We start from the raw sequence: 24,655 nt of genomic DNA, 5'->3' as shown, positions 1-24,655 counted from the left end.
AAATATGATTACAGACTTTACTATGTCCATTTTGTAATACTATTGGATATTGCCCAATTGTCACATGACCGTCATGTGACCATATGCAGCCACAAGACAACACAGTGTGATTTGTGCTTTTTCCATACCCAGCAAACAGTTATTATTCCCAATGAGACTACAAAGATATCTGACCTAAAATGTCATACAAATTTCATTACTGTTCTACTACTTTACTGGACAAACAGTTACCAATATTCTTTCCGTTGTGCTTGTAGCTCTTTTGGTCTGAGCCTGCCTCTGTACATGTAAGGGGGCCAACCTTCCTCAACAACAAAGATTGGGAGAGCTAGTACAAGGCTACCACATCAACAGCTATATATGTATAACTCTATATATACTGCCTAACTGTATCCCAAAAGATTTTTTCCACATTCTGCTCGTTTGTTCTATTCACTCTTCTGCAGAACTGAATGGGGCTTATTGATACACCGTCGTTCATCCCATCTAAATGGAAACCACTGTAGAGAATACAGAAGTATAACAGTGAAAACCACAAAGGGATACAGATGTACAATATGTCTGCTCAATGGCAGTTGAGCTTTTGATATCATTTACACTACTGCATGCAATAACAACCTCGTGATCCCTGCAGTGAAATCTAAAATGAGACTGCTATAAAATTTTACTGTGTTTCAAATTCTGGATGGAAACAAAAAACAACTTGGGCATGATAGGGTGAAGCTGTCATAGGTATTTGCATACCAACAGGACAAACCACGTTTTGACAAAAAATATAAATTTAATTTTTTGTTGTTGAAATGCACCATGTCACTGCCATATAATTTTTCAAAAATTACTGGAAAGATGTCCAAAGTCAAAAGTCCAATGAAATGAAACTAATTATTACAGAAATGGACAACCTTTGTGCCATTACACACATGAGGTCAAATGACATCAAAAAATTTATCTTTGAAGAGTATTGAAAAAGTGCAATGAATACCAGATAAAGAAAATGTAGTTTGACAATGTCCCCATTCACAATCACTAAAGGTTTATAAGAAATTACTACATGTCAGAGAAAGTCATAATCTTTCAAGTTAATTTTTTATCACGTGAAGAGTCACATGTTTGTTGCTTTTTCAATATTTATAATACATGGTAACACCGAAACATGCCAGCTGGGTAGCTAAATGTCATTTATCTTACTTTAAGTGAATTAATAATTAAGGTTTAATGGTGATCATCATTGGTGATGGCCACTCTAAAAGAGAATGGAGAACTCAGAGCAATGAGATTACATGTGTCACATACTGGGAGTCATGTTAAATATGTGTAATACCTGCACTTATCTTGCCAACGGAATTGTTATAAATATGACTGATTACATCACTGAATTGTCCACTTGTTTATGGACACGACTGACCGAGATTGCAGGTTCTAGGGGGAACAGCGATTCCAGCATGTTTTCATGACATGAATGGATAGTCTACATTTAGAAAAAAAACTAATCAAGTGTACAGTGAGAAGATGGTGAATTTTGACTCTTTGCAGATATACAGAAGATGATGCAGTCCATGGTGTTAGCATGAATTATTACTCTATAACTGTGTGGGATTGACCTGGTGGTGGAAATATAAACTAATGTTTTTAACACAGAGTTGTATTATTAAAAGAATGAAATTAAAGCTAAATGGCAGATGACAGAAAAAGGCATCTTCAAATGGAATGTCAAACACTTAAGAACCTTAATCCCCGGATATTTTCTTCCTTCCTTTATATTCCTCCTCATTAAATCTAGTGGATCAACTTACCACTAGGAATCGGTTTGTGAGGTTTGGTTCTTTCATGGGCCATCAAGGAGTGAGACACACAGAGATAGACGCCCTGCTGCAAAATGAAAGACAACACTAAAATTCAAAGCAAAACAAAACAAAAATAAAACTTGAGAGAGCAGCAGCAGCAACATCATGGATGCTACAGAGCAGTCATTGAAAACTACGACTGTTGAACTACCCTTTACTGTTACTAAAACTTATCTAACACATGCTCTAGAGATCTACAAATACGTGAAGACATCTCCTCATGACTTGTATACACTCTGCGGTGGTGTATTTCAGAGTGGTACAGCTGCCGTCTTATTTGGAATGTTTTTTTTAATAAAATGGTCGGTATTTCCTGCAATACTCTCAGTGGCAGGCTGATGACACACGCACAATTGTGGTGTGTGTCAGTGATCGCATCCTGAAACAAAGTATGAATATACATGTACGAGATGAGCCACCTCATAAGAAAGAACCTGTGTCAATACAAGGAGTTATAACACTTAATGCAGATGACCTTGTGCACTTCATTTTTACTAGTCCATATATATTTCATTATTACCATCAAACTAAAAAAAAATCATGCAAGCAAGCAAGCTGTCATAGCAACATTACCAATATTAGATAATGGTTCTACTCTGTTTCATTCACTTCTGATCGAAACGGGCATTTGTAAATATTCATCATCATAATGACTTGACTAGAAAAGGTTTCTGGGTGGTCGGATTTCAAGCAAAATTCAAGACCTCAAGCCATGCAATGTCAATGACCATGAAAAGATCATGGATTCAAGAAAGCCAGAAAATGCATGTACAATTTACATGGCTGTTCACATCTTCTCCATGGAGATAAATTTTAAAAATTTTAACCATCAGTCATGTTCCTATGACAAATTGAAACATTTTCATAGGATGTACTCATGCACTATGTTATCAGATTATAGACTGCCTGAAGATTTAATTATCTGTCCGACATGACTTCACCATGAGTTCACCTGGATGTGTGAAGGATTTCCTGGTTATTCAATATCATGTACATAATAGTTGTCACATTATTCAGTGCCTCCACACTACAAATGTCAACAGCCTTGAAATCTGCATATTCAGCTATCAGTTTCACAGACAGCAGACATATTGAAGTGATATTTTCTGGGTGAAAACATTGACACACACCGATATGACATTTTCTCTTTGAAAATCAAAGGAAGGGTACACTCTGGGTAATGTTTAATTTGGAATAATTCATTCCTTTGTGGATTTTAGTTTTTCTTCTCCATGCTACTGGCATAGCTATTTACATTAGAAATTCACAAATATAATGTTTAGACTGACTGGCATATTTTTATGCAAATGCCTCACCTTATTAAACAATCTTCATCTAAAATTTTGAAAACTTTTTGTTTAAAAAAGGACCTGTAAAACCAGTTACTTGTTGTATTGCACCGCCATGAAAATGATGAAATTAAAGGGATAATGAAAATTCATGACTTCACATACTAGTACCAATGCAAATATTACTAAGTACTTGATAAAGTTGCAGTTGGTATTGAATAAACTATTTTATCATGACCTGAGTGATTATCTACATGCATTGGGTATAACTTCCTGGATATGGGGAACATTGCAGGTGTATTTCCTTTACGGCCAGACCACTGAAAGGCTAAATATTTATAGATTATCAAGGGGGAAAATAATATCAAAAGTGACATACAATGATACCTGCAAAGAAATTCACTGTTCATTATTAAAAACCACGGGACTGTGACATTACAGTGTCAGAGCAAAAAAAAATTTGTTTGCAGGTTGCCTACAGTAGTTTCTTTCTCGGAAACGGCATACGAGAGTTTACTTACTCAATTAATCTGACGCAAGACAGGTTACTCTGGGTCAAAAGCTCACAGACTTCAAAACAGACGCAGCCTGCACCCGGATAACCAAAAACATCAAACACCTTCATGAAAGAGATACACGACCTTGGATTTTTTTATCAATGGTGTCCTGAGAAGGCTCAATGAACATTTACACTTTTGGGACCGTTTTCAAAGTACAGTTCCGATCATTTCAGCTTTGACAACAATACAAACTGACCTTCATCCAGCCGCATACCTATGGCATGTGCGCATGCACCATAACTGCTGCCTATCCACTGCTTTATGAGATTCATATTAACTCAGGGGGTCAAAGGGGGAATGTCTCCTATTTCAAACCCCTTACAATCATTTCTATTCTAGGCTTCGAAGGTTGACAGGCACATGCTGACATACTTCTACACTATCAGACTTACTATGAGCAAGAAAGTACATCAACCATTTTTTTTAAAAACAGAAAAGTTCATTTTCTGTGTTGCTATCACGTTCTACCCAGAGTAAAATTTCTCCTGTACAAATTGAAAGTCAATAGACAGCCAGAGCCTCCTGTCTTCTTCAACTTAAAGCCAAGGGAAGTATGTACAATGCAATGAATGCTTCTGTAGTCATCTCATATTTTCACATTGAATATTTAAACATGGATATTGATTACTCACGTTTTCAAAATGAAGGAATGCCATAGACATATCATCTGACAGCTTACAAGATCTTCCATGTTATCTTAGTTTTTGATTTGATTTTACTGATTATTTCTCTGTGCTTTTAAATTTGAGGTGAACTCTTGCCTGTGTGATGCCTATTTCCATGAATTTAAACTACAATATTGCTTGAAAAATCACGAAAAACAAATAATGGCACTCGTGCGCTTTCAAATACATTTCTTGCTTCTTGCAGAGAATTCCACATTATTGTGAACATGTTGTCACCTCAATTGCATTTGTTGCCAACATTGTTGGCCTAAACAAGAACTTCCCCGGAAACAGATGGAAATTTCTGCAATAGTGGTTGGTAAAAAAATCATAATCTAATCTCTTTCTCATTGAAAGGGGCCTGTGTTCCAAACAGAACACTTAAAGTTACTTATTAAAAAGTTCTGCTTCATGATTATTGACGGCTGGAAAGCTTAATACACTTTAAGAATTTAAGCTTGAGAAAAACCATTTGCTCATCAGGGAAGGGATTGGAGGCATTGCTGTTCACAACACACGGTCCTCCATTGAGAACTAGCAGGAGGTACCATAGATTCCATGGTAAAGCATTCTTGTCTTTTTTCCTGTCTTTAACATATGTATATATATATATATATATATATATATATATATATATATATATATATATATATATATATATATATATATATATATATATATATATATATATATATCACACGCACATTTTCTGATTTTCTGGCCCAAGACAGGTTAACTTTCTCAAGCTGTCATAATTTCATGCTCATCTACCTGTATTTTACATCCCTTTCCTGCGTCTCTATTTACAACCTGGCAGATAATTAATATTACTACAAATTTTACCTTGAACTACACATGAAATGAAATCATACAGACTTCTGGAGGATATTTTAACATTGCAAGTTAGCGGAGTACGGTTTTCTGTCTCTATAATGGGCCTGCTAACAGAGAGGTAGAGAGAGAGGCGGAGTAGTTATAGTATGTGAAACTGCAACTTCAGAAGCTACCCAGTAGACCTCAATTTCTGGTCTAGTTCATCGATACTATTTCTCAATAGAAACTGCCCGCTTGAATAATAAACTAAATTCATCTATCGACATTTCTTGACAGCATATTTCAGGGCGTTTTGTGCACAATATACGGAAAAGTATGATTGAAATAGGAAGTTCCAGCTGTAACGGAACGCATACCAAACATGTCATCATGCATGCGCCGACGTTACGATATTCAGTCCAGTCGCCTGTCAGCTTGTGTCATTGCAATTTACATCGAGAGAGCGACCTCCTGCGCTCACCCCGCGGCCCGATCGTATATTTTGCGAAAAAAATGGCCGAAAGACATATCTCACAGCCTGTGCCACTTCCCTATATACGTCAAACGCCACAATTTGACATTGCATGCAAGGGACATATTTTATACTGTGGACATACCTTAAAATTCGGAGACTCGGACGAACTTGTTTCATTCACACCATGTTGAAAGAAAGTCAACAAAGTTATCCACTCCAAATATCCGGTAGAATGGAACTCTGGGAAAAGGGCACCTTAGAATCACAGAATTTTTGCTATGGTTTCCGGGTCGTCCGAAAAAAAAGAAAATTCAGTACAGCCGCCAGTGACAACGACCCACTATTGTGACTGAAGGTAAGAATATTTTAGCACAAAATATTTTTCAAGTGACACTTTCTCGGTCCCTCATTTCATAAAACTGACTAACCATTTTACAGTTTAGTTAGAAACTGTGCGGACCAAATACGTGACGTTGAAGTGCGCGTGATGATGATGTCAACATCGACTGAACGGATCGATGCAAACGACAGAAATATTGTCAATTTTTTTTTATACTTTGGTGAAAATGAAATTTCAGCGATCAATCTCGGATACGTGGTGGCAAATAATCAGAAGTATCGCGGTTCTTTTGCCTCGCATTGAAAATAAATAAACAGATAAATGTATGTATGGTACATTGACCTATATGCAGAGCGGAAAGGATGTGTGTGTATGCAGATAAATTTCTGGAAACACATAGCTACGTTAAACTTGCAGTACTGCTAAGTTATCAAGTAACTATAGTACAGTTGAAATAATTTTCTTCACTGTTTATTCTGCTCACCGGATAAGGGTTTGAAGACATTCGCTGCCGTTCGATTGACAGTTTCTTTGACTGACGGTTTTCTGCACTATATAGGGATGGGGCTCCCCACTTGTGGCAGCAACCAATAGGAAAGCATTGGATGTCACCTGATGTTTACATCAGCAATATCATACACATGTCATATTGACTGATCACAAGGGTAACATCATGTCTCAGTTCCCCAAGGGGCCTCTGAGGTAGAAAGAACTTTCTATCTCCGTGGGGAAACAAACCACTGAAGTTACCTGAATATGGTCCATCAATATGCTAACACACCTCATCCATTTTCCTCTGTGAAAATCAAGAAATGTCATCCCTATCATCTGGATCGCAGACAACATCACCATCTACATAGACCCACGGTCCATGGTTTAAATTTTCTATGTGTGCAAGTGTAGATGGCACTTTTGAACTTACCCATGAAACAATTTTCCAGACTGACTGACTGGTTGGGTAACAATAGCGTTGATCGCAATTTCGGATTTGTTACTAAATATAGCTGCACGCACGCGACTTTCGGACAAATATGCTGAAATTCGGACAAATTTTGTTTTTGCATGCGCGGCTGCTGTTGCAGCTTTTAGTCTCAGTCATCAATTTATATGAATAAGTGTGACGCTAAATATCCATTCTAACACTTGCAGGTTTTATTTTCGTCTATGCGGAAAATGCGGAGAAATGTTTACTTATGCATATTAATGAGATAGAACAGTGACGTCATTTGCGATCAGCGCTATTCAGAAACTTGTTACCCAGTTACTGACTTGTGGCACAAATAAGCTCCAAAATGAGGCATGTCACATGACCCAAAATAAAATCACAACAGGGAAGTTTGGATGAGATGTTACAAACAATAATGTTAAGAATAACACACAGATGCAGGCTCATTCATTATTAACAATTGTAACATAAGAAAGTGTAAACTGTTATTATTTTACTTCATTAGAATGTAGTGAATCTTATGTGTAATTACTGTTTTCATTGTCAAGTGGTGTGATAAATCTCACAGCAGTTCTTGTAACCATGAGCTTTACATGACCAGATACATTTGAAATATATTGCTTTACACATTTCTTCATAAAGGAGCATAGAATTTGTTGTGTACTGACTGTAAGAACAAGGGTGGATTTACCTCCCGACCAGGGCACTGCTTTGCTAGTGTCATTTCTCAAGTTTTCCTTTCAACTCAGCTGTTGATAGACACAAACGCTTTCAAGTTCAATGACCTCACTTGAATTTCAGCATAGTAGATGCAAATAGTAGGTGAAAGATCTTCTGATGAAAAGCTTTTATTTCTGGTGAACTGTTTTCTTGGTTTGAGCATAGACAGTACCTACTGTCTGTGGTTTTAGCAGCTTCCCAGCCCATAATATTTGACAGTTGCCAATAGCATCAATAGGAAAAAATGATAGGTTAACGATAACGTTTGAACTACTGTTCAAAATTTATCACGCTTATTTCTTATGGCAGTGACATGATTCAAAATTATGGAAGATCACAAAGTATGCATTCTTTGTTTCAGAATACATTTTACTTTGAAAGATAAACAAATCTGAGATCCCACTGAAATGATATAATACACAAATCTGCTCTTCCAGCAGAAGGTCACAGGTTCAGTCACACTATTTCGAAAGAGAAATGGCCGGCAACTCAAAGCAAGGGTTTCTTTGATCGTTTTTTCAGCTATAGTTATATAGCACTTTTTAGGGATTTTAGTTGTGTCACATGCGTTTCATGTACAAGTGTTTTCCATTCAATATGCTGATTAGCCCTTTTTTAATTGACTGCTGTTTTATACACAATCATGGCATAATTGACCTCATAACCTGCAATGTGAACCCCAGAAGTGATAATTTCACATTTCAAAAACTTTGTATAGACCTAGAGGAGCTCAATCTTAAATCAAAAAAATTATTATCATGACGCAATGCAGTGTGCCTGTTACAACCATGAGCCAGACGGCTTGATTCTAAGGTAGTATTGTGCAAAATCTTCTTCAAATGAAAATTTAATAAAAAGACTTTAATTTGTAGTTATAAATTATCAGCGGGCAGTAAAATTTGTTTGTTTCAATTTTTTAGCTACTATAGACTATAGTCTATAGAAGCTATTGGGATGGGTATCCGTCCGGCGTCCGTCGTCAGTCTGTATGTATGTATGTATGTATGTCCGTTTGTTGTGAGGCGTCCGTCCACTCAAATATCTTGAGAACCGCAGTACTTACTGATTTGATATTTGTTGTGTAGATGAAAAATATGATTTTGAGAAATTTTTTTTAATTTTTTGATATTGTTGAAAATAGGCAAATTAATGCCAAAAAAGGTGTTTTTGGTAAAAAATCTTCTTCTTCATAACCGCTGATCACACAGCTTTGTTATTTGGTATACAGGCCTCTAGGGATAACCCAACTTAGATTTGTTCAAATTGTGATGAAATATGCAGATGTGTATTTTTAAGGAATTTTTTTGTCATTTTTGGTCAAAGTTTGACTTACATTGTATGTAATTCTTGTACTGTATAAACCCTATCAATTCACCCAGAAAAAAATAATTAATATGATTTTAAATAATTGAATTAATTAGGAAATCATCAAAGCCAAAATAATTTTAGTGTGGAATTATCAGAAAGTCCAACTTTTTTTGACAGTTCATAGTGAATTGATGATTAAAACATGTAAAGGCAACTTTCCTGAATCCCAACTTTGATATATTCTGAACCATCATTTATGTTATCTAAAAGAAATTGCTCATAATAGTTTGTCATGATAGGGTGGTCAAATAAATAGAGATAGAGAAAGTTCTAATTTCCATTTATGGTTGACTTGTTAAGGATAAAATAAGATTACTTTTTGAGGAAAAAAATAGAGTGGTCAGTTAAAAGAGTGGTCAAAGTGATAGGGTTTTTATGGTAAAGCTGGGCTGTAAGATTCCTCATGTGCTATTTATAGCAATTATGCAATCTGTGTGAACAGTGCAATGAAAGTGTAACATGATTCCTTATAATGCTTTTGATGACCTTGAACTTCTTAAGTTTCAAACATTTGTCTCTTCAGTGTGCTTTCTCTGAGTACGTACAGTCTCAACTTATTCAACAGAACTTACTTACAATGTTAATTTGAAAGTTAAAATGTGCTTGGTTAATAGGATGAAAATACTGATATTAAAAGATAACCAGCTCAAGATTCTTTATAACCTGACAGATATGCTGTTTTTTATGACGTAAATCTTGATTTAAGCAAGTCTTGTTTACTTTAATTAGAATGTAATTAACTCTCGTTTATTTGCTATTATAGACTAATATAGTCTGATGAAATATGCAAATCTGTATTTTTACGGAATTTTTTTCCATTTTTGGTCAGGCCATCCTGAAATGAGCTATCAAAGATATCCACCTTCTTCATCAATATGTGTCACAAAAGGTTATTCTCTACATAACACAGCAGAGCTCTGTCAACTGTTGAGTCGCTTGTTTTTTCAAAACCGCTGGTCAGACAGCTTTAATATTTGGTTTACATGTCCCTAGGATGACCTTTAGTGAGATAATTTCATACAGTCAGAAAATACTTAATTTTGTATCCATGTCTATAGTAGCTTCAGGGACTTTGGCCCTATGTTTTAAAAATTACAAAAATGATATATTTGTTAAATTTTAGAAAATGTTATTAGAGATAAATATTAGAAAACTCTTCTGAACAGGTCAATTCAGAAACTGCAAGTATACAGTAGGAATGGTCTACTCATGATATGCATTGTTATGCACAAAGTTACTGTACTATGATATTTGAGTGGAAATTCATTCTCCCAGGGAGCTCTCACTTTGAAATAATGTGTTTTGAACAAAAGTTCTATTGTAAAAGGTGAAGATGTGACACTGATAAGATAAGGCTTTGCTGCTTCTCTGAAAATTTGTCGCAAAATACTGTTGTGTTAAAGTTTTGTCTGACACTGACTATCAGTGTATTTCTTCATGCTTTTTTAGCTCCGCTGTCAGCGACGCAGAGCTTATCAAATAGGTTGATTTTCCGTCGTCGTCCGTCGTCCGTCAACAATTGCCTTCTCCTCTGAAACCGCAAGTCAAATTGCTTTGAAATTTTATATGCAGTTCACTTTGGGTGACCTCACTGAAGTTTTTTCAAATCGTGGAGAAATTTGCATATTTGTATTTTTGGGGCATTTTTTGGTGTTTGTGGTAAAAAAATCTTCTTCTCTGAAACCACTTATCCGATTGCTGTGAAATTTGATATGCAGTTTACTTAGGGTGACTTCAGTCAGATTTGTTCAAATCGTGGTGAAATTTGCATATTTGTATTTTTAAGGCAATTTTGTCATTTTGGTAAAAAATCTTTAAAAATCTTCTTCTTCAAAACTACCAGTCAGATAGCTTTGATATTTGGTACATATGTCCCTGGGGATGATTTATTTCAGATTTGTTCAAATTGTGCAGAAATATGCAATTTGCATTTTTAAGGCAATTTTTGCCATTTTTGGTCAAAAAATGTATTTCTCAAAAAGTACTGGTCTGATAGTTTTGAAATTTGGTATACAGGTTTCTATAGATGAACGTAGTAATATATATCGAATTTCTGATGAAATCTGTAATTTTGTATTTTTGGGGTAATTTTTGCCATTTTTGGTCAAAAAATGTGTATTTCCAAAACTGCTCATCTGATAGCTTTGAAATTTGGTATACAGGTTTCTACAGATGAACTAAATGATATTTATTGAAATTATGATGAAATCTGCAATTTTGTATTTTTGGGATAATTTTTAGCTCATATTTGGTTTTGTATATAAATACCAAAAAGAGCTTATATGATGAGTCGGTGGCATCTGTATGTCTGTATGTTTGTGGGTATGTATGTGCGGATGTATGTCCGTCACACACAAAGGCTCCCATACCGCCAGAGCTACCATCTCAGTATTTGGTGTACAGGTAGATGCAGGGGTTGAGATGTGAATTTGTTCAAATGAACACATCAGTGTCAAAAATGTGCAAATGAGGTAAGAAAAAGTGAAATCCTGCAAATGTGCAGGAGTGATGGCATGCCAGTAAGAAACAGGCCAACTCCACTATCTTGAGTCATTTCCTGTCATCGTTTATGAACTGTAACATATTAACAGACCTGCTCAAACCATAGACAGTAGAGGGGGAAGACCGTCTATACTTAAACTAAGGGGGGCTTGTTTCTGCTATGCATGTTGCTAAAGTTGACCTCCAGTACCTAAAGTTTCAGACCTTAATTACTTTTGTCATTCTTGTTTTTCTGGTTTAAATATTTCTTGTTGTTTTTTTTCTGCTTGTACTGTGCAGAAATCATTGTCATAACATCAACGTAGAATTTTCCTCCACTGAACAGATAGAAACAACATTTATTATTGATTATTGGTAACCCATACTGGTATATACTAATTCTGATCAAATTTGAGAGACACCGTATAATTGCGGTATTTTTGCCATTTTTGGTCAAAAAATGTGTATTTCCAAAACTATTCATCTGATATCTTTGAAATTTGGTATACAGGTTTAATACTATAGATGAACTTAATGATATTTATTGAAATTATGATGAAATCTGCAATTTTGTATTTTTGGGGCATTTTTTCCACTTTTGGTAAAAAAATGTGTTTCTCAAAAAGTACTGGTCTAACAGCTTTGAAATTTGGTATACGGATTTCTATAGATGAACTAAATTTGATCTCTTGAAATTATGATGAATCTGCAATTTTTATTTTGGGGGGGCAATTGTTGCCATTTTTGGTCAGAAAATTTTATTCTCAAAAAACTACTCATCAGATAGTTTGGGTTGACATGTTCTTAGGGATGATCCGATGTGATATATTCAAAGTATGATGAAAACTTCGATTGTGTATTTTTGCAGCTATTTTAGCCACTTTTTTCTGGCCACTGCATTGAGCTATCAAAGATTTCCACCTTCTTCATCAACATGTGTCAAAAATAGTTATTCTCTACATAAACACAGCGGAGCTATATCGGCCGCTAGGTCGCTTGTCTTTAGTTCAAATACAATCTTTTTTAATTCAGTTTTGTTGATGCCCACACACATCCCCTGTCATATAGTGTTTTGTGTATTGAGTAGTGTATATGTTGTACAGTATTACATATGTTTTAAAGATGTATGTAACCTTAACTTAAAGAGTGAACAAGATAAAACTTGATAAGTGCAAGAAAAATTGGTGGTGTAATACTAAGACCATGGAAAACATGTTGGGTCATATCAATAAAAAATGATTACTATATCAAGACAAAATTGCACCATTCAGTATTTATGGAAAGAAGCAACATTATTCTTTTCTTATGGTAAATAATAGATGATCACATTGCATTCCAGATGGATCAGTATTTTCCATTGTACTATTCTACAGAACTAATCTCTACATAATGTCAAAATTGTGTAGTATGTTTGAACTTTGTTATTTGAAGGACTCTTAAAAATGAAATATTCATGATCTGAAAGCAGAATGTGTATTGCATATACACAATTACATTGTTGAATAGCATCAGACAGTATGTATTCGATAATGGATTGATTTCATCAGTATTTCTACCACAAAATTTGGCCACTGGGTTTATCGTCTTAAAAGCATTACTTTCAAATGTTAAGAGTCTGCTTCAAGCTTGGAGTGGTTGAGAGGAAATGCAGCATCGTATGTTTTAAAATGATATTGAATACTTATAAGCTTGTCCAACCATACCAGTCATGATACCCTTGAAAGATCAGCTTGTATTGATCTTTAGGGGTTTTTTGAAGAGTGCAAACATACAATCATCAAATAATGAAACTACATGTACTATTATGATAATAAGTTCCTTTAATGATTCGCAGTGAATGTTTATCAGGTTAAGTCATTGAAAGTCAGCACAGAAATCAAGATACCCTGAAAGACCACTATGGGTGCACACCACTGCACAACATACACCGTCACTGTCAGATCAAGCCAGTAAAAATCACAACTTGGATGACAGTCTGTGCTATGTATGCGCTTGCAGGACAATTTACGTCATTAAAAATCATATGTTATGCGCGTCAGGTCTTTATCTGATTATATTACAATATGGAACATGATATGCTCCGTTGAAGGTAACCAACTTGACTAGACTTTTTCCAGGTCTAGGGACATATATACATATCAAAACAGAATAAATCAGAGAAATAAACTTCAGCAGACTCTCATGTCAGTGGTAGGCTGTCGTGTAGATCATTGGGTGAACGCAATGGCTGGGCCAGCCAGTAACTGCTTCAGAGAAAAGCCAAGCCACTGGGGCCATGCCAGTCTACAACTTGACTAGTAGTACATGAGAGGTGAACCTGATGAGCATAAGAGGTTGATAAAATACAAATTCAATCATTCAAAGAATTTGATGCCTCAGAAATTGGCTTACATTTAGGCATTTCTTAATTGTCTGACCTGAAGTCTGCAATCTACTTGTCACTTGAAAATATGTCCATTATGTTGCTTTTCAAAGCAACAGACAGTTGCATTTGAAGTGCTATGACCATCATTTGGGCTTCTTGGCATGGTTTAATAGGTTGGTGAAGGGAGGGTCGCTGCAGCCTTGATCATCAACAGTTTATATGTGACCTGATTGTTTTCTGTGGTACAGTGTGATCTTTCTAGATAAAATGGAATGAAAATGTGAAAACTACCTCATGATGTGATAACAGAAGTGTTTTACATAAGCATTCCTGCTGAAGCAGACTTTTTCAGATATCATTTAAGTAATAATGACTTGTAATCCTCTGGATAATGTTGGCCATGGTGAGTGTTCTCTCCTAATAGCCCAAGTGCTGTTCATTTGTATCCATGTTTGTCTGAGCCGTGATAACATGTTTATGCACATATATATATTTCAAGCTTTACAACTCCAACTGTTGACCATCAACATTTACCAGTATGTCTGCAAGATTTACTATTTCTGGTAAACCGATGGCTTTGTACTCTGACCACTCTGAGCTGCTCTTTCGGGTACTTGATGAATTTGAGTGGGCTTGAAAGATAAAGGGCGGAAATGGCTGAGCGGTTGATGTTTCTCGAAATTGAAAACTTCATGTCATTGGCTATACCTCTTGTGCAGTGGCTGGCATTCCAGTCAAATTTAATCATAGTGAAAGTGTAGTATTTCTGCTTCTGTATATATTACTAGCGGCAAATTATTTTCCCTTTTAGATAATGAATACTGTCCAGTGACTTTTTCTTTCTCATCTTTACCAGACTAACTTAACTCTAACAGCTTAATCATTAAAGTCTAACACCCAGATTGAGCAACTCGTACTGGCCGGTACATCAGTAAGAAACACCATTTTGTAACCATTTTGAAAATAACATTGTGTATCTTCTTTATTGCAAATTTTTACACAGAATAATGCATTTGACATTTTGAAATTAGTAAGTGAGCCTTTTCATATGAATTTTCCACATTGAGTCGTATACACCATTGCATGAATAAAATCTGATTTGTACCAGGCATGCATGACCTATCTGGTACGTGTGCGTTGGTTAGAAAACTATTTTTGGCAGTACATCACATCATATAACTTACAAGGTTCAGGGTTCACCCTCTGCACCGTGCAGCCATGACTCTGTTGTGAACAGAGGGCCTTCCACTATTGATTGGGCTTTTTTAGGTGTCTGTATTTTGATGGCAAAGAGGTATGTTTAGTCTATTTTTACATTCATCTATCATGAGGAACAAGAGTCTGTGAGTGCATGTGGACACTTCCATATATTGTTGCTGTAATTTCACAAAATATGTACTCACTAATTAAACAGCACGAGAAGACCTGTGTCTTTTGGTAAATCTACCTGACCTACCTTCTCTCAGTTTTAGTCAATACTGCTTTCGAAGTCCCGAATGGTACACCAATATCAGTTCAGTAGTTTTGTTTGATTTTAATTTTAGACAAAAGTAGGGCAATTTTTCTCCACTTTCAATAATAGTGGACCTGCGAATTTTAGCTTTTTGGTTATCCCCTTGTACCGGTACTATCAAGTTTTATAAATTCTCTTCCATTCCTAACACATGAATTATGCATATTAAATCTATAGTACCTGTCATCCTTCTTGCTTTGTGATTTGCTGTCAGATTCTACCAACAACCTGAAGGATATCATACCTTCAGTATCTTCACAAGTTATCATATCAAAGATTAAACTGAAATATCAAAAACTGATTTTTTTCTTTTGTACACAATCATTTGTCTGAGTGGAATAAACCAGATACCTGTAACCATGCTCCTTAAAAATTAATAATACTCAATGGCGTTTGTCAAACTGGCATATTGAGAGGTTGTATATTAAATATAATTTAGAAATATTTGAACTTGACAGATCTCATTGGATCAATATGTGTCCATCAAGGCTTCAGAAATACCATATACATACGATGGATAAATTCTGTTGATGTTCAGGGACTACTCATTTTTGTCAATGAATTTCATTTTAAGGATTTCATTTTTGTACAGTTGTTTTAGGCCTGTTAGAAATGGATCTGATCATGACTAGAGCGTGACCTATTTAGTTTGATGCTCTGTTATCCTTGTTACTCATTGATAAACTTATCTGTAGTATCCATCTGTCAATAATCAAAGGGCACACAGCACTCACCTGATGGGGGCCTAATTTGCATAGGAACAACAAATACTGGATGCCAGCAGTGTTTCTTCAGGTTCCACTGACGTGTTTCATGTGATAAAAATTAAATATTGTTTATAATAATGAAAGGTAAATATTTTATAAATTGTAATGAGAATATGTTCATATTTTTTGTTCAATTTTATAACCACAGTGTCTCTTCATGTGATCCTCTGCGTACATATCTTCCTCTGCCACCCTTGTAATGTTTAATATTTACAAATCTATGTCATTTGTAGTAAATTTGCCATCACTAAGCAGGACACAGATAATGTTTGGGTTATTCCATTAACAGTTTATTCAAACAATTTTTAATGGGCATTACATGTTAATGTATGACAGTCTCCAAAATGAACGAATTTTTATGTAATATTGTGTTAGCAGAATTACAAATGACAGAATATTGTAGTTTCATAGCAAGGTTTTCAGACAGTGACAATCTTTAACATCTCAGCCCCTTGCGGATACTAAGTACCCTTGAAATTAGTCATTCCCCTCCTCATAGGTTTATTTGAAGGGGCAAAATCAACAACACTTTGTCATTATGTGAAGGCTGTTGTGCTGCTATGCCAGATATATTTATCTGTGGCAATTAGCATCAACCAGTACTGCATTCTTGCGATATGTGAAAATTGCATAAGGTTTTGTCTACCTTGTCCTCATTTTCAAGTTGTCCGCCCAGTGATGATGTGAGGTATCAGTTAGATAAGGACAAGATAGAGATATGCCACTTATGTAGTTATCGGTGACTAGCATAGGTTGATCATTTCATGGACTTTGCACAAAGTTTTTTTGGGGCTAGCACAAATCGCGAGCGCTACACACGCCAAATTCCTGGACCCAAGAGGTGTCTACAAGTAGTGGTACTTTTGAGAGATTTTTTTGCATGTTCAGTCTGATTGAAATCCTCAAAAAGCAGCTGAAAAGTAACTGAATGTGAACTGACAGTATTGACAGCATTGGTAGGTGTGTCATTGTTGTGTATTTTGCTCTGTCACTGTTTATCTGGTGTACAGTTATGCTGTTTGGGATACTGGCCTTGGTTTACCAGTCGTCTGGGCCATGATTTCTGCTGGTGTCCTAAGAAAACATAGGACATGATGAAAGTTGTCCAGACTACCAAGACTACCAGTAGTTTAATGTACATGTACGTACTGAATGTAGGTGTGAGAGTGCACTTCTTTGGCGTTACATCTTACATTATCAATACTAACAGTTGGGGCGGGATGCAGGCATGCTGTAATGTCCATTGCATACACCATGCAGTTGCTATAGATGTCTTGTAATAGTCTGTAAAACATCAAAGGTTTATGATACAGGGTTTGGAGGCAGGAGTGTCAGCTTAAATGTCATAGGCAAAAGCTTTGGAGAAGATGTGAAACTTTAGTTAATCCTAATAATTTTTGCAAGGTTAAATCTGGGAGTTTTCATCTTGATATGCCATAATGTGTAAGTATACCATACTATTGGTTATATTAATTTCATGGTTTCTGCATATAATGCATTGAAGTTAGGGATGGCCTAGGTTGGTATTTTGATAAATTTCCTTCATGGGTGTGCCTTGTAATGGTAAGTGAAACAACCATGAAAAAGTCCTATATAATCAAGCTTGACACTAAAATTAGCAAGTTTTAAATCCAATGCAATGATACTGAAAAATTGAAACAGATTACATTTAACAATTAATCTGTCATGCATTGTTATGTCACCATTATTACAGAAGCACAAGCACATTGTAATTTATGGTGTTCTCAAAAGATATTTCTTTCATAGGTAGTGTTGTACCCTGTATTACAGCTGTATAGATTTGACCAGTCAAGTGATTCTTTTTTGTGTCCATATGATTACAGTAGTTGGAAGTCTCTTTCTGATCTGATAATTTTTACCTGAAGTATGTACATGAATGCATGTTATAATGTATGAAAGAAAAGTTCTGGTAATTGTTAATAGGAACATACAAATGACAGTGGTAAGGGTGAGTGTCAGTAGCTTAGGGTGCCATGTTTCTCTTTAGGGTACACCCTTTGTTTTGATCTGTGCAAGAGGGGTGGGTGTCCATACCACATTGATTGATGGTGTTTGCTGATATCTGGTGTACCATCATGTGCATCAGCATACTTGCTTCATTCTTGATGTCTGTTCTTATGGCTGATAGACATATCTGATGAGGTACTGATTGTGGTGATATGTTTGTTTGCTTGAGCCAAGGTGACATAGTAGTTTTGCTTCTCACAATCATTTACTTCTACCTACCTAATAAAACGTAGTCAGACCATTTCACTGTTGTTCCAATTTAATGAAAACAAACATCTTTGATAGCTTACCTGTCTATTGGTTTCAGTCAGTGTGTACTGCTTATTTTGTGTTGTTCAAGCCAAGTGAAGATACAATTTGTTCCTGGTCTGTGACATTTGGCAAGTTGGCTAATGCAATTTTCTGTATAATTTCTTGTTTTCCCAAACCAAGATCGTTGCTTTTTACTCTCTGCAACATGCCAGTGCATTCTTTCTCTTCCTTGAAGTTTAAGGTTTGTTTAACATCTTACAGGTTAGGGAAGGAAGCGTGTATAATCTGTTAATTTTGCTATTACAATATTGCTAAGCATTAAGGTTTTCTGTCAGCCGTTTGTTTTGGAAAAAATTTGCTCAGGGTTTGTATATCAAAAATGCATAATAAGGACATGACATGCTTGTGATGACTAGAAAATATATTTTATCACTTGTGCTAAAAGTTCAGTATATTAAAATACATATTCATGTATGCCAAATGTATTAATGAGTAGAGTGTACCAGTATGCAAATCTGGAGATACATGTAATGATTATTAATGGAGAAAACTCATGTGCCTAGGATCTTGCACTATAAACCAGGAACAAGTCTAGTTCCTTTTTGCTTTACCTGTCAGCAAATGTGGCTTGCCATGCTCAAAACCAAGTCAATGCACCATCAGTATCACTGTATTTGTAAAGGATATCCACTCACACAGATCACAACAGACAAAAAAAAGTTTTTGTTAATGATTAGTGAACAAGCCAAGGATGATACTTGTTCAGACTTGTAATGCCATTCTGGATATCACAGTACTACAAATTACCCACAATTCTCTCAGATTTATACCCTAGATTTTCAGTCAAGTAACTTTTTCTGTTTAACATAGTAGCACTAATGTGAAGCATCTCAATGACAATTTAATCATATGCTCTGAAAGTATGCTTACGGTAAAAAATTCAACGTTCGTTTGGTCTGCAGGTATGCTATACTTGGGGAAGCAAGTTATGACAAACTGAAGTGGTCATCCTCCAAGAAAAGCTAAATTTCCTTTCATTGTCATATCTATTGGAACAGTGAGCATCTATTTGTTTGAAAACACAGGTGCATCTAGAACAAATGACGTCAAATCAAATTGAATTTGTTTCAGATGGTTTGATCATCCAGTTCCTACATACTGTAACTTCAGTGTGGTAACTCTGAAATTTTAATTGGAGAGGAATCGGAATGGTGAATTGTAATCATACTAAGCTAAGGCTGAACCACTATAAGTAACAATTCTGCTAACAGGCCATTGTTAGAAGGAAGTTTATTATTTTTAGCTGATAAAGACATTGTGTAGGAATAAAAAGTGAAATGTACAGTATACTTTGATTTTTACAAATTTTATTTATGTGATTTATTTATCAGACAAAAAGGTGTTACATCCAACAGTAGATCTCCGTAATTCAGATATTATGAGATTGTATGGTTGCATGAAATAGTATTGTTTTAATCTGAAGGAACCATATGAATCCCTGAATATCATCTTTCATATCTGTCAAGTTTTCTCTATTCTGAGTGTAGGATAGATTGTTTACACAGCCAAGGTGAGGCAGCAAATTGGCACAGCAGACATTGTTGTCTATGCAAGCTAGCAGTGTCGCTTCACTTGACCTTAAAAGCTAAAAAAGGACTTTTAAACAGTCTAGTCTCTAAGAGAAACTTTGATATTTGCAATATTAAAATACTGAGGCTGTCATCTAGCAAAATACCGTTGTGATATAGATGGAGATGGATGTACATCTAAATGTGCAAGTACTACCGTGTTTGCGTCAAAGTTGACCAGCTCATCGTTTTTCCCCTTCGGAAGACAAAAACTGTGTGCTAACGAAAACCAGTCAGGGTTTGATGAATGTCCTATGACGTGGGTACAGTTTGCCTGTTCTGTAACCTTGCGTCTTCGAGAACCAGTTTAATAGATCACATTAGTGACACCAAATGTGCGGAACAAACTCTCTTTCTTCATAAAGTTGACATCTTGTAAGGGTAACTCATGGTGCATTTGAGTTCAGTACCCTTTTATTGTTTGCCCTGGCTATGACATTCTTCAACAACATTATTTCCAAATTTTGTGGTAGTTTTTAAACTCAAACTTGTCCGCCTTTTGCTATTTGATTCCTTTCACATCCCCGTACACTTAGAACGTTTCACTGATGCAATCCTTCCCCATCTATTATCTTTGAACACTGACACAGAAAGACTCATTGGTTCTTTACAATCAAGGTGAGGTTTTACTGTAGGGTATTGGGCAATATTGAATATATGCATTTGTCACATGATGCTTGTTATTGTACCAGTATTTGTCAATTATTTGTCCATTTCTGTAATTCTAAGCACATCAGTCCCTTCTTTTGTGAGAACACAGACTTTCTAGATCATAGACGTGGTGTTTTCACAAATAAAATTTCAATTTGTCTCATGTTAAATTAATGGATAACAATTTTTGTTTTTAAAATTTATATGTTCTTCATTACAGAACCATGGCGTCATTACAGTCAAGCAACAAAGGTCTCTGCTTAGTTTGTGGTGACTATGCCAATGGCGTTCACTACAACGTTCTGTCATGTGAGGGCTGCAAGTCTTTTTTCCTGCGCAGTGTCAAAAGCAAAGCCACTTTCACCTGTTCAGAGAATAAGAACTGTGAGATGGACCTGTACACCAGGAGGCACTGCCCTGCCTGCAGGATGAAGAAATGCGTGGATCTGGGAATGAATCCAGAAAGTAAGTCTCCTTGCTCAATTCGTTGGTATTAGTAATACACATATAAGCCATAACCAGAGTTTCCCTCCTCCAAATCATATTTCAAGGTAATCCATGCTTCAAAAAAGGAAGTTTTCAAATTTTGCACAAACTCTCCTCAGAAGCTTCTCTTTGAGTTTGATGATCAAGAATATAAATCAGGGTTGTCTTGTAAGTGTTTTGATTTGAGAAACAAAATACCAGAAGTTTAGCAATATTTGAAATTCAAAATGGCCGCTATTCTAATGTTAACTCTGTAGGAAAAAATTGAATTATTGATTTTCATAGGAAAACTTCATCGTCTCCACAAACTCACACAAGCTGTCTCCAAGGTGCATTGTACCTGAAAGAGACTGATGTTTTTAGCAATTGCACTTTGTTATGCATGTACCGCACACTTCAGTAGAACCTCATTCAGGTTGTCATTGATTATTACCAAGGATTATGTTCAGCTATTGCTGATAACAATTTATTCAAAACAAAATATTGCCATACAACAGATCAGACAATGTATATTGACCCCCACAATTCCAGTCATAGGTCAATTCTCCTTTCATGTGCTGTGCTCTCCCTGGCCTTTCGAAATTGTTAGTAAATTTACGAATTGGGTTCAAAAAATATTAGTAAGCACAAATTATGTTATTCTGAACCCACCAACTTTCAACAAGCACTTCTGGTACTCAATAGATGATTTTAAGGGGATAGAAATGATGAATGATTTCATTAAAGACAAAAGAAAATGAAAAATCCCTTTTTATTTTTTTTGACAATGAAAACTCATATTTTGATGCGCATTTTCAAAAGATTTATTGAATAACACTGTACATCATGGGTCATGAATGCTTGTAACATTGAAATTTCTTCCTTGTCACAATAAAGTGTGTAATTTTGGTCAACGGCCATTGAATGTTATTCAATTACTCTATCTTTATTACACAACATAACATGTTCAAGTATATTGTGACACAAATCATAACTCCCTTTGTGTGTAGTCAGTGGTTGATGATTATATATATTAATTTATGAAGCGGTCATTAATATTATCAAATATTATCAGTGTTTGCACAAGTTTTAGATGCTAGAAAATCTGTCCCCTGTTTTTCATATTTGGAAAGCTCTGTTACTTTTAAACTATGCATGTCATCCCATAGGTACTAGGTGGTGCCTCTATAGCTGCAGTCATTATGCCATGTTCATCTCTAAAATTCTTTTTAAACAACCACTGATCAGAACATTTGGCAGTCTGTGGTTTCGCACAAATTTTGTCTCATCTCAATCAAATTTAAGTACGCAAACTGAGACTGGTGATCCTGCTAATGTTTTCTTAGAGACAGTTATACTTTTAAAACGCTGCAGATGATCGTCATTTATTTTTTTGTCTGGATAAACTTTTTGGTCATGGGACTGTGCACAGCATTTTCTCTGGATCATAGAAAACTATCAGTATTCATAACATTTGCTGAGACAGTTTCTTGTAAAATATTTTGAAGGAAACCTATTAAAATTGGCAAGCTGACTGAAAAATTCAATTTGCAGATCGTCAAATGACAAATCTACGACATCTAAGATTTCCGGCTCGCTTCCACCTCCATGCACAGAAAAACACTGTGCAGTACATGTTCAACCATGCGCGGCCCGGACTGCAGTTCTGCTGTAGTTCGACTGTCTTTCAGGCTGACTGTTCTTGATCTCTTCTAGCTCGGCGGTTTCATTGTTTCGTATTTTTTTCATATCACTTGCCGTTTTTATGCCCAACTTTCTTTCCCAACTGGATACTATCAATCCAAAGTATTTGTAACTGCCCGCTTCCCTCGATCCGCTTCAACAGTCCACTCGGAAAGTTGACAGCATGTGAGTGTTTGGGTGTCTCGAAACTACCGTAATGGGGTGGTAATGCATGACACACCACTATGAGATTACAAGACCCGGGGATCTTGAAACCTTTTCGCGCATGCTCATGTTATTACAGGTCAAAGTCCAAAGCCAGCTATCACCATGTGTCGATGCGCTGATGATAGGGGCAGCGTAGGTTTTGAAAGACGAGATATCACAGTATTTCCCCGGAATTCACAATCTTGACCGAAAATCAGGCTTCAAAAATAACAAAATCGTTCGTAAATGGCCGATCGGGCATTCATTTTTTTTCGTAAATTTTCATTTTTGTTCGTAATTTACGAAAGTTACGAGCGACAGCGAGAGCACAGATGTGTCGATATCGTTTAGCCTATTATAATTGACACATCAGTTAAACAATCCCAAGATCTAGATGCATCATTACAAAATAAAAATGTGCCCGTTAATTTCATATATTTATCATGTAGCAGATGAATATCATCCATTTATGAACTTACATACTGTATATAAAGACATGCACATTGTCTTCCATGGAGATGTCATCATGACATATGCACCACTTATAGCCCATGGCAGATTGCGTGTTTATTTATTGTCATTGAAGAATTCTGCATCACCCTGAGCAGCCATATAGAAAGTAGGCCTTGGCACTCTGAAAATAATACCAGATGTTGCTGCTCCTCACATTTGTGAAGTCAATCAGTCTGGATGCCATTGAGATGACGCGCTCAGGACATTTGCCTCTCACGACTTGAACTTTGAATCGTCTGAAATTATTTTCTGTTGCGGAATGTTTACATACCGATATGCTGCTGTTGCGTTTCTATGAAAACACATCACATCTTAAAAATAAAGGAGCTTTTAATTGTCCTAAATCAATTTCTCTGAATTCCTTTTGTGCTCGTTCACCCATATTTTTTTGCAGCTTGTACATGTTTTCATACCTTCAAAATACATAGCCGACAAATTTAAGTGCAATCCATAATTTTAAACAGCTATTTTATGTAGGTCAATTTTTGCAATTAATTCTTTAGTGCTATGAATAATTACTTTAGTTAACTAGGCATACACAGATATATCGTGACTAATTGTAGCCATGGCAATCAATTGTAGCTTACTACAAGAACATGCCATCAAGGAATTGTTCTTGTTTATAAAACAAGACACGCTCTGTTTCTCCGGCTGTATTATGATGAAGCACAGTATTCATTATTCCAATTATTTCCTGTTGAAAATTTTCCAAAAGTCTTGCTGTAATGCTCCAAGCACAACCGTGTTTGACGTTACAAAATAGCTAATAGCATCTATGAAATATACAGTTAAGGTAGAATGCGTTTCTGGGACAGATATTCAGACTCAAACTTCTACTGTACAGTGTCAGTTTATCACTTGTGGGGATCTCATTTTGAAACTCAAAGAGTAAGAAATGTTTTCACTGGCTTATTTTTGTGGAAATTGAAAAAAAAATTTACCCATGGAGTTAATTAACAGGGGGATGGGGACATTTTGATTTTCAAGGGTTGAAATTGATATCGGGTAATTTGTTTCTGTAGTACCAAATTTTGCATGATGACCCCTGAATTTTGTTCTTGGTTTTAAAAGGGAATGATTTG

The 24,655-nt window shown here is 35.8% G+C and overlaps 2 protein-coding genes across 16 annotated transcripts in view; one reads left to right on the top strand and one right to left on the bottom strand.

Annotated features, from left to right (window-relative positions):
• The window catches only part of LOC139149906 (coiled-coil domain-containing protein 9-like), a 32,560-nt gene extending 26,683 nt beyond the window's left edge, over window positions 1-5,877 (bottom strand). For 7 of the 14 annotated variants that reach the window (XM_070721939.1, XM_070721944.1, XM_070721943.1 and 4 more), the window contains exons 1-2: window positions 5,789-5,877; window positions 1,794-1,869 (exon numbers count right to left, since the gene is read on the bottom strand). In XM_070721939.1, the coding sequence (XP_070578040.1) occupies window positions 1,794-1,836 (43 nt within the window). In that variant the 5' untranslated portion in view covers window positions 1,837-1,869; window positions 5,789-5,877. Of the gene's footprint in view, window positions 1-1,793; window positions 1,870-3,654; window positions 3,905-5,788 lie in introns of those variants that run through there. The other 7 variants (XM_070721941.1, XM_070721947.1, XM_070721940.1 and 4 more) reach the window with 6 other exon arrangements.
• A 5-nt stretch (window positions 5,878-5,882) lies between these two features.
• LOC139149909 (vitamin D3 receptor B-like) overlaps window positions 5,883-24,655 on the top strand; it is a 28,187-nt gene continuing 9,414 nt past the window's right edge. The window contains exons 1-2 of one of the 2 annotated variants that reach the window (XM_070721955.1): window positions 5,883-6,001; window positions 20,926-21,170. In XM_070721955.1, coding sequence (XP_070578056.1) covers window positions 20,930-21,170 — 241 coding nt within the window. In that variant the 5' untranslated portion in view covers window positions 5,883-6,001; window positions 20,926-20,929. Of the gene's footprint in view, window positions 6,002-16,878; window positions 17,103-20,925; window positions 21,171-24,655 lie in introns of those variants that run through there. The other variant, XM_070721956.1, reaches the window with a different exon arrangement.

Source organism: Ptychodera flava, chromosome 14 (genome assembly GCF_041260155.1).
Source record: "Ptychodera flava strain L36383 chromosome 14, AS_Pfla_20210202, whole genome shotgun sequence".
Lineage (NCBI taxonomy): Eukaryota > Metazoa > Hemichordata > Enteropneusta > Ptychoderidae > Ptychodera > Ptychodera flava.
This window is presented reverse-complemented; position numbering and strand designations above follow the sequence as displayed.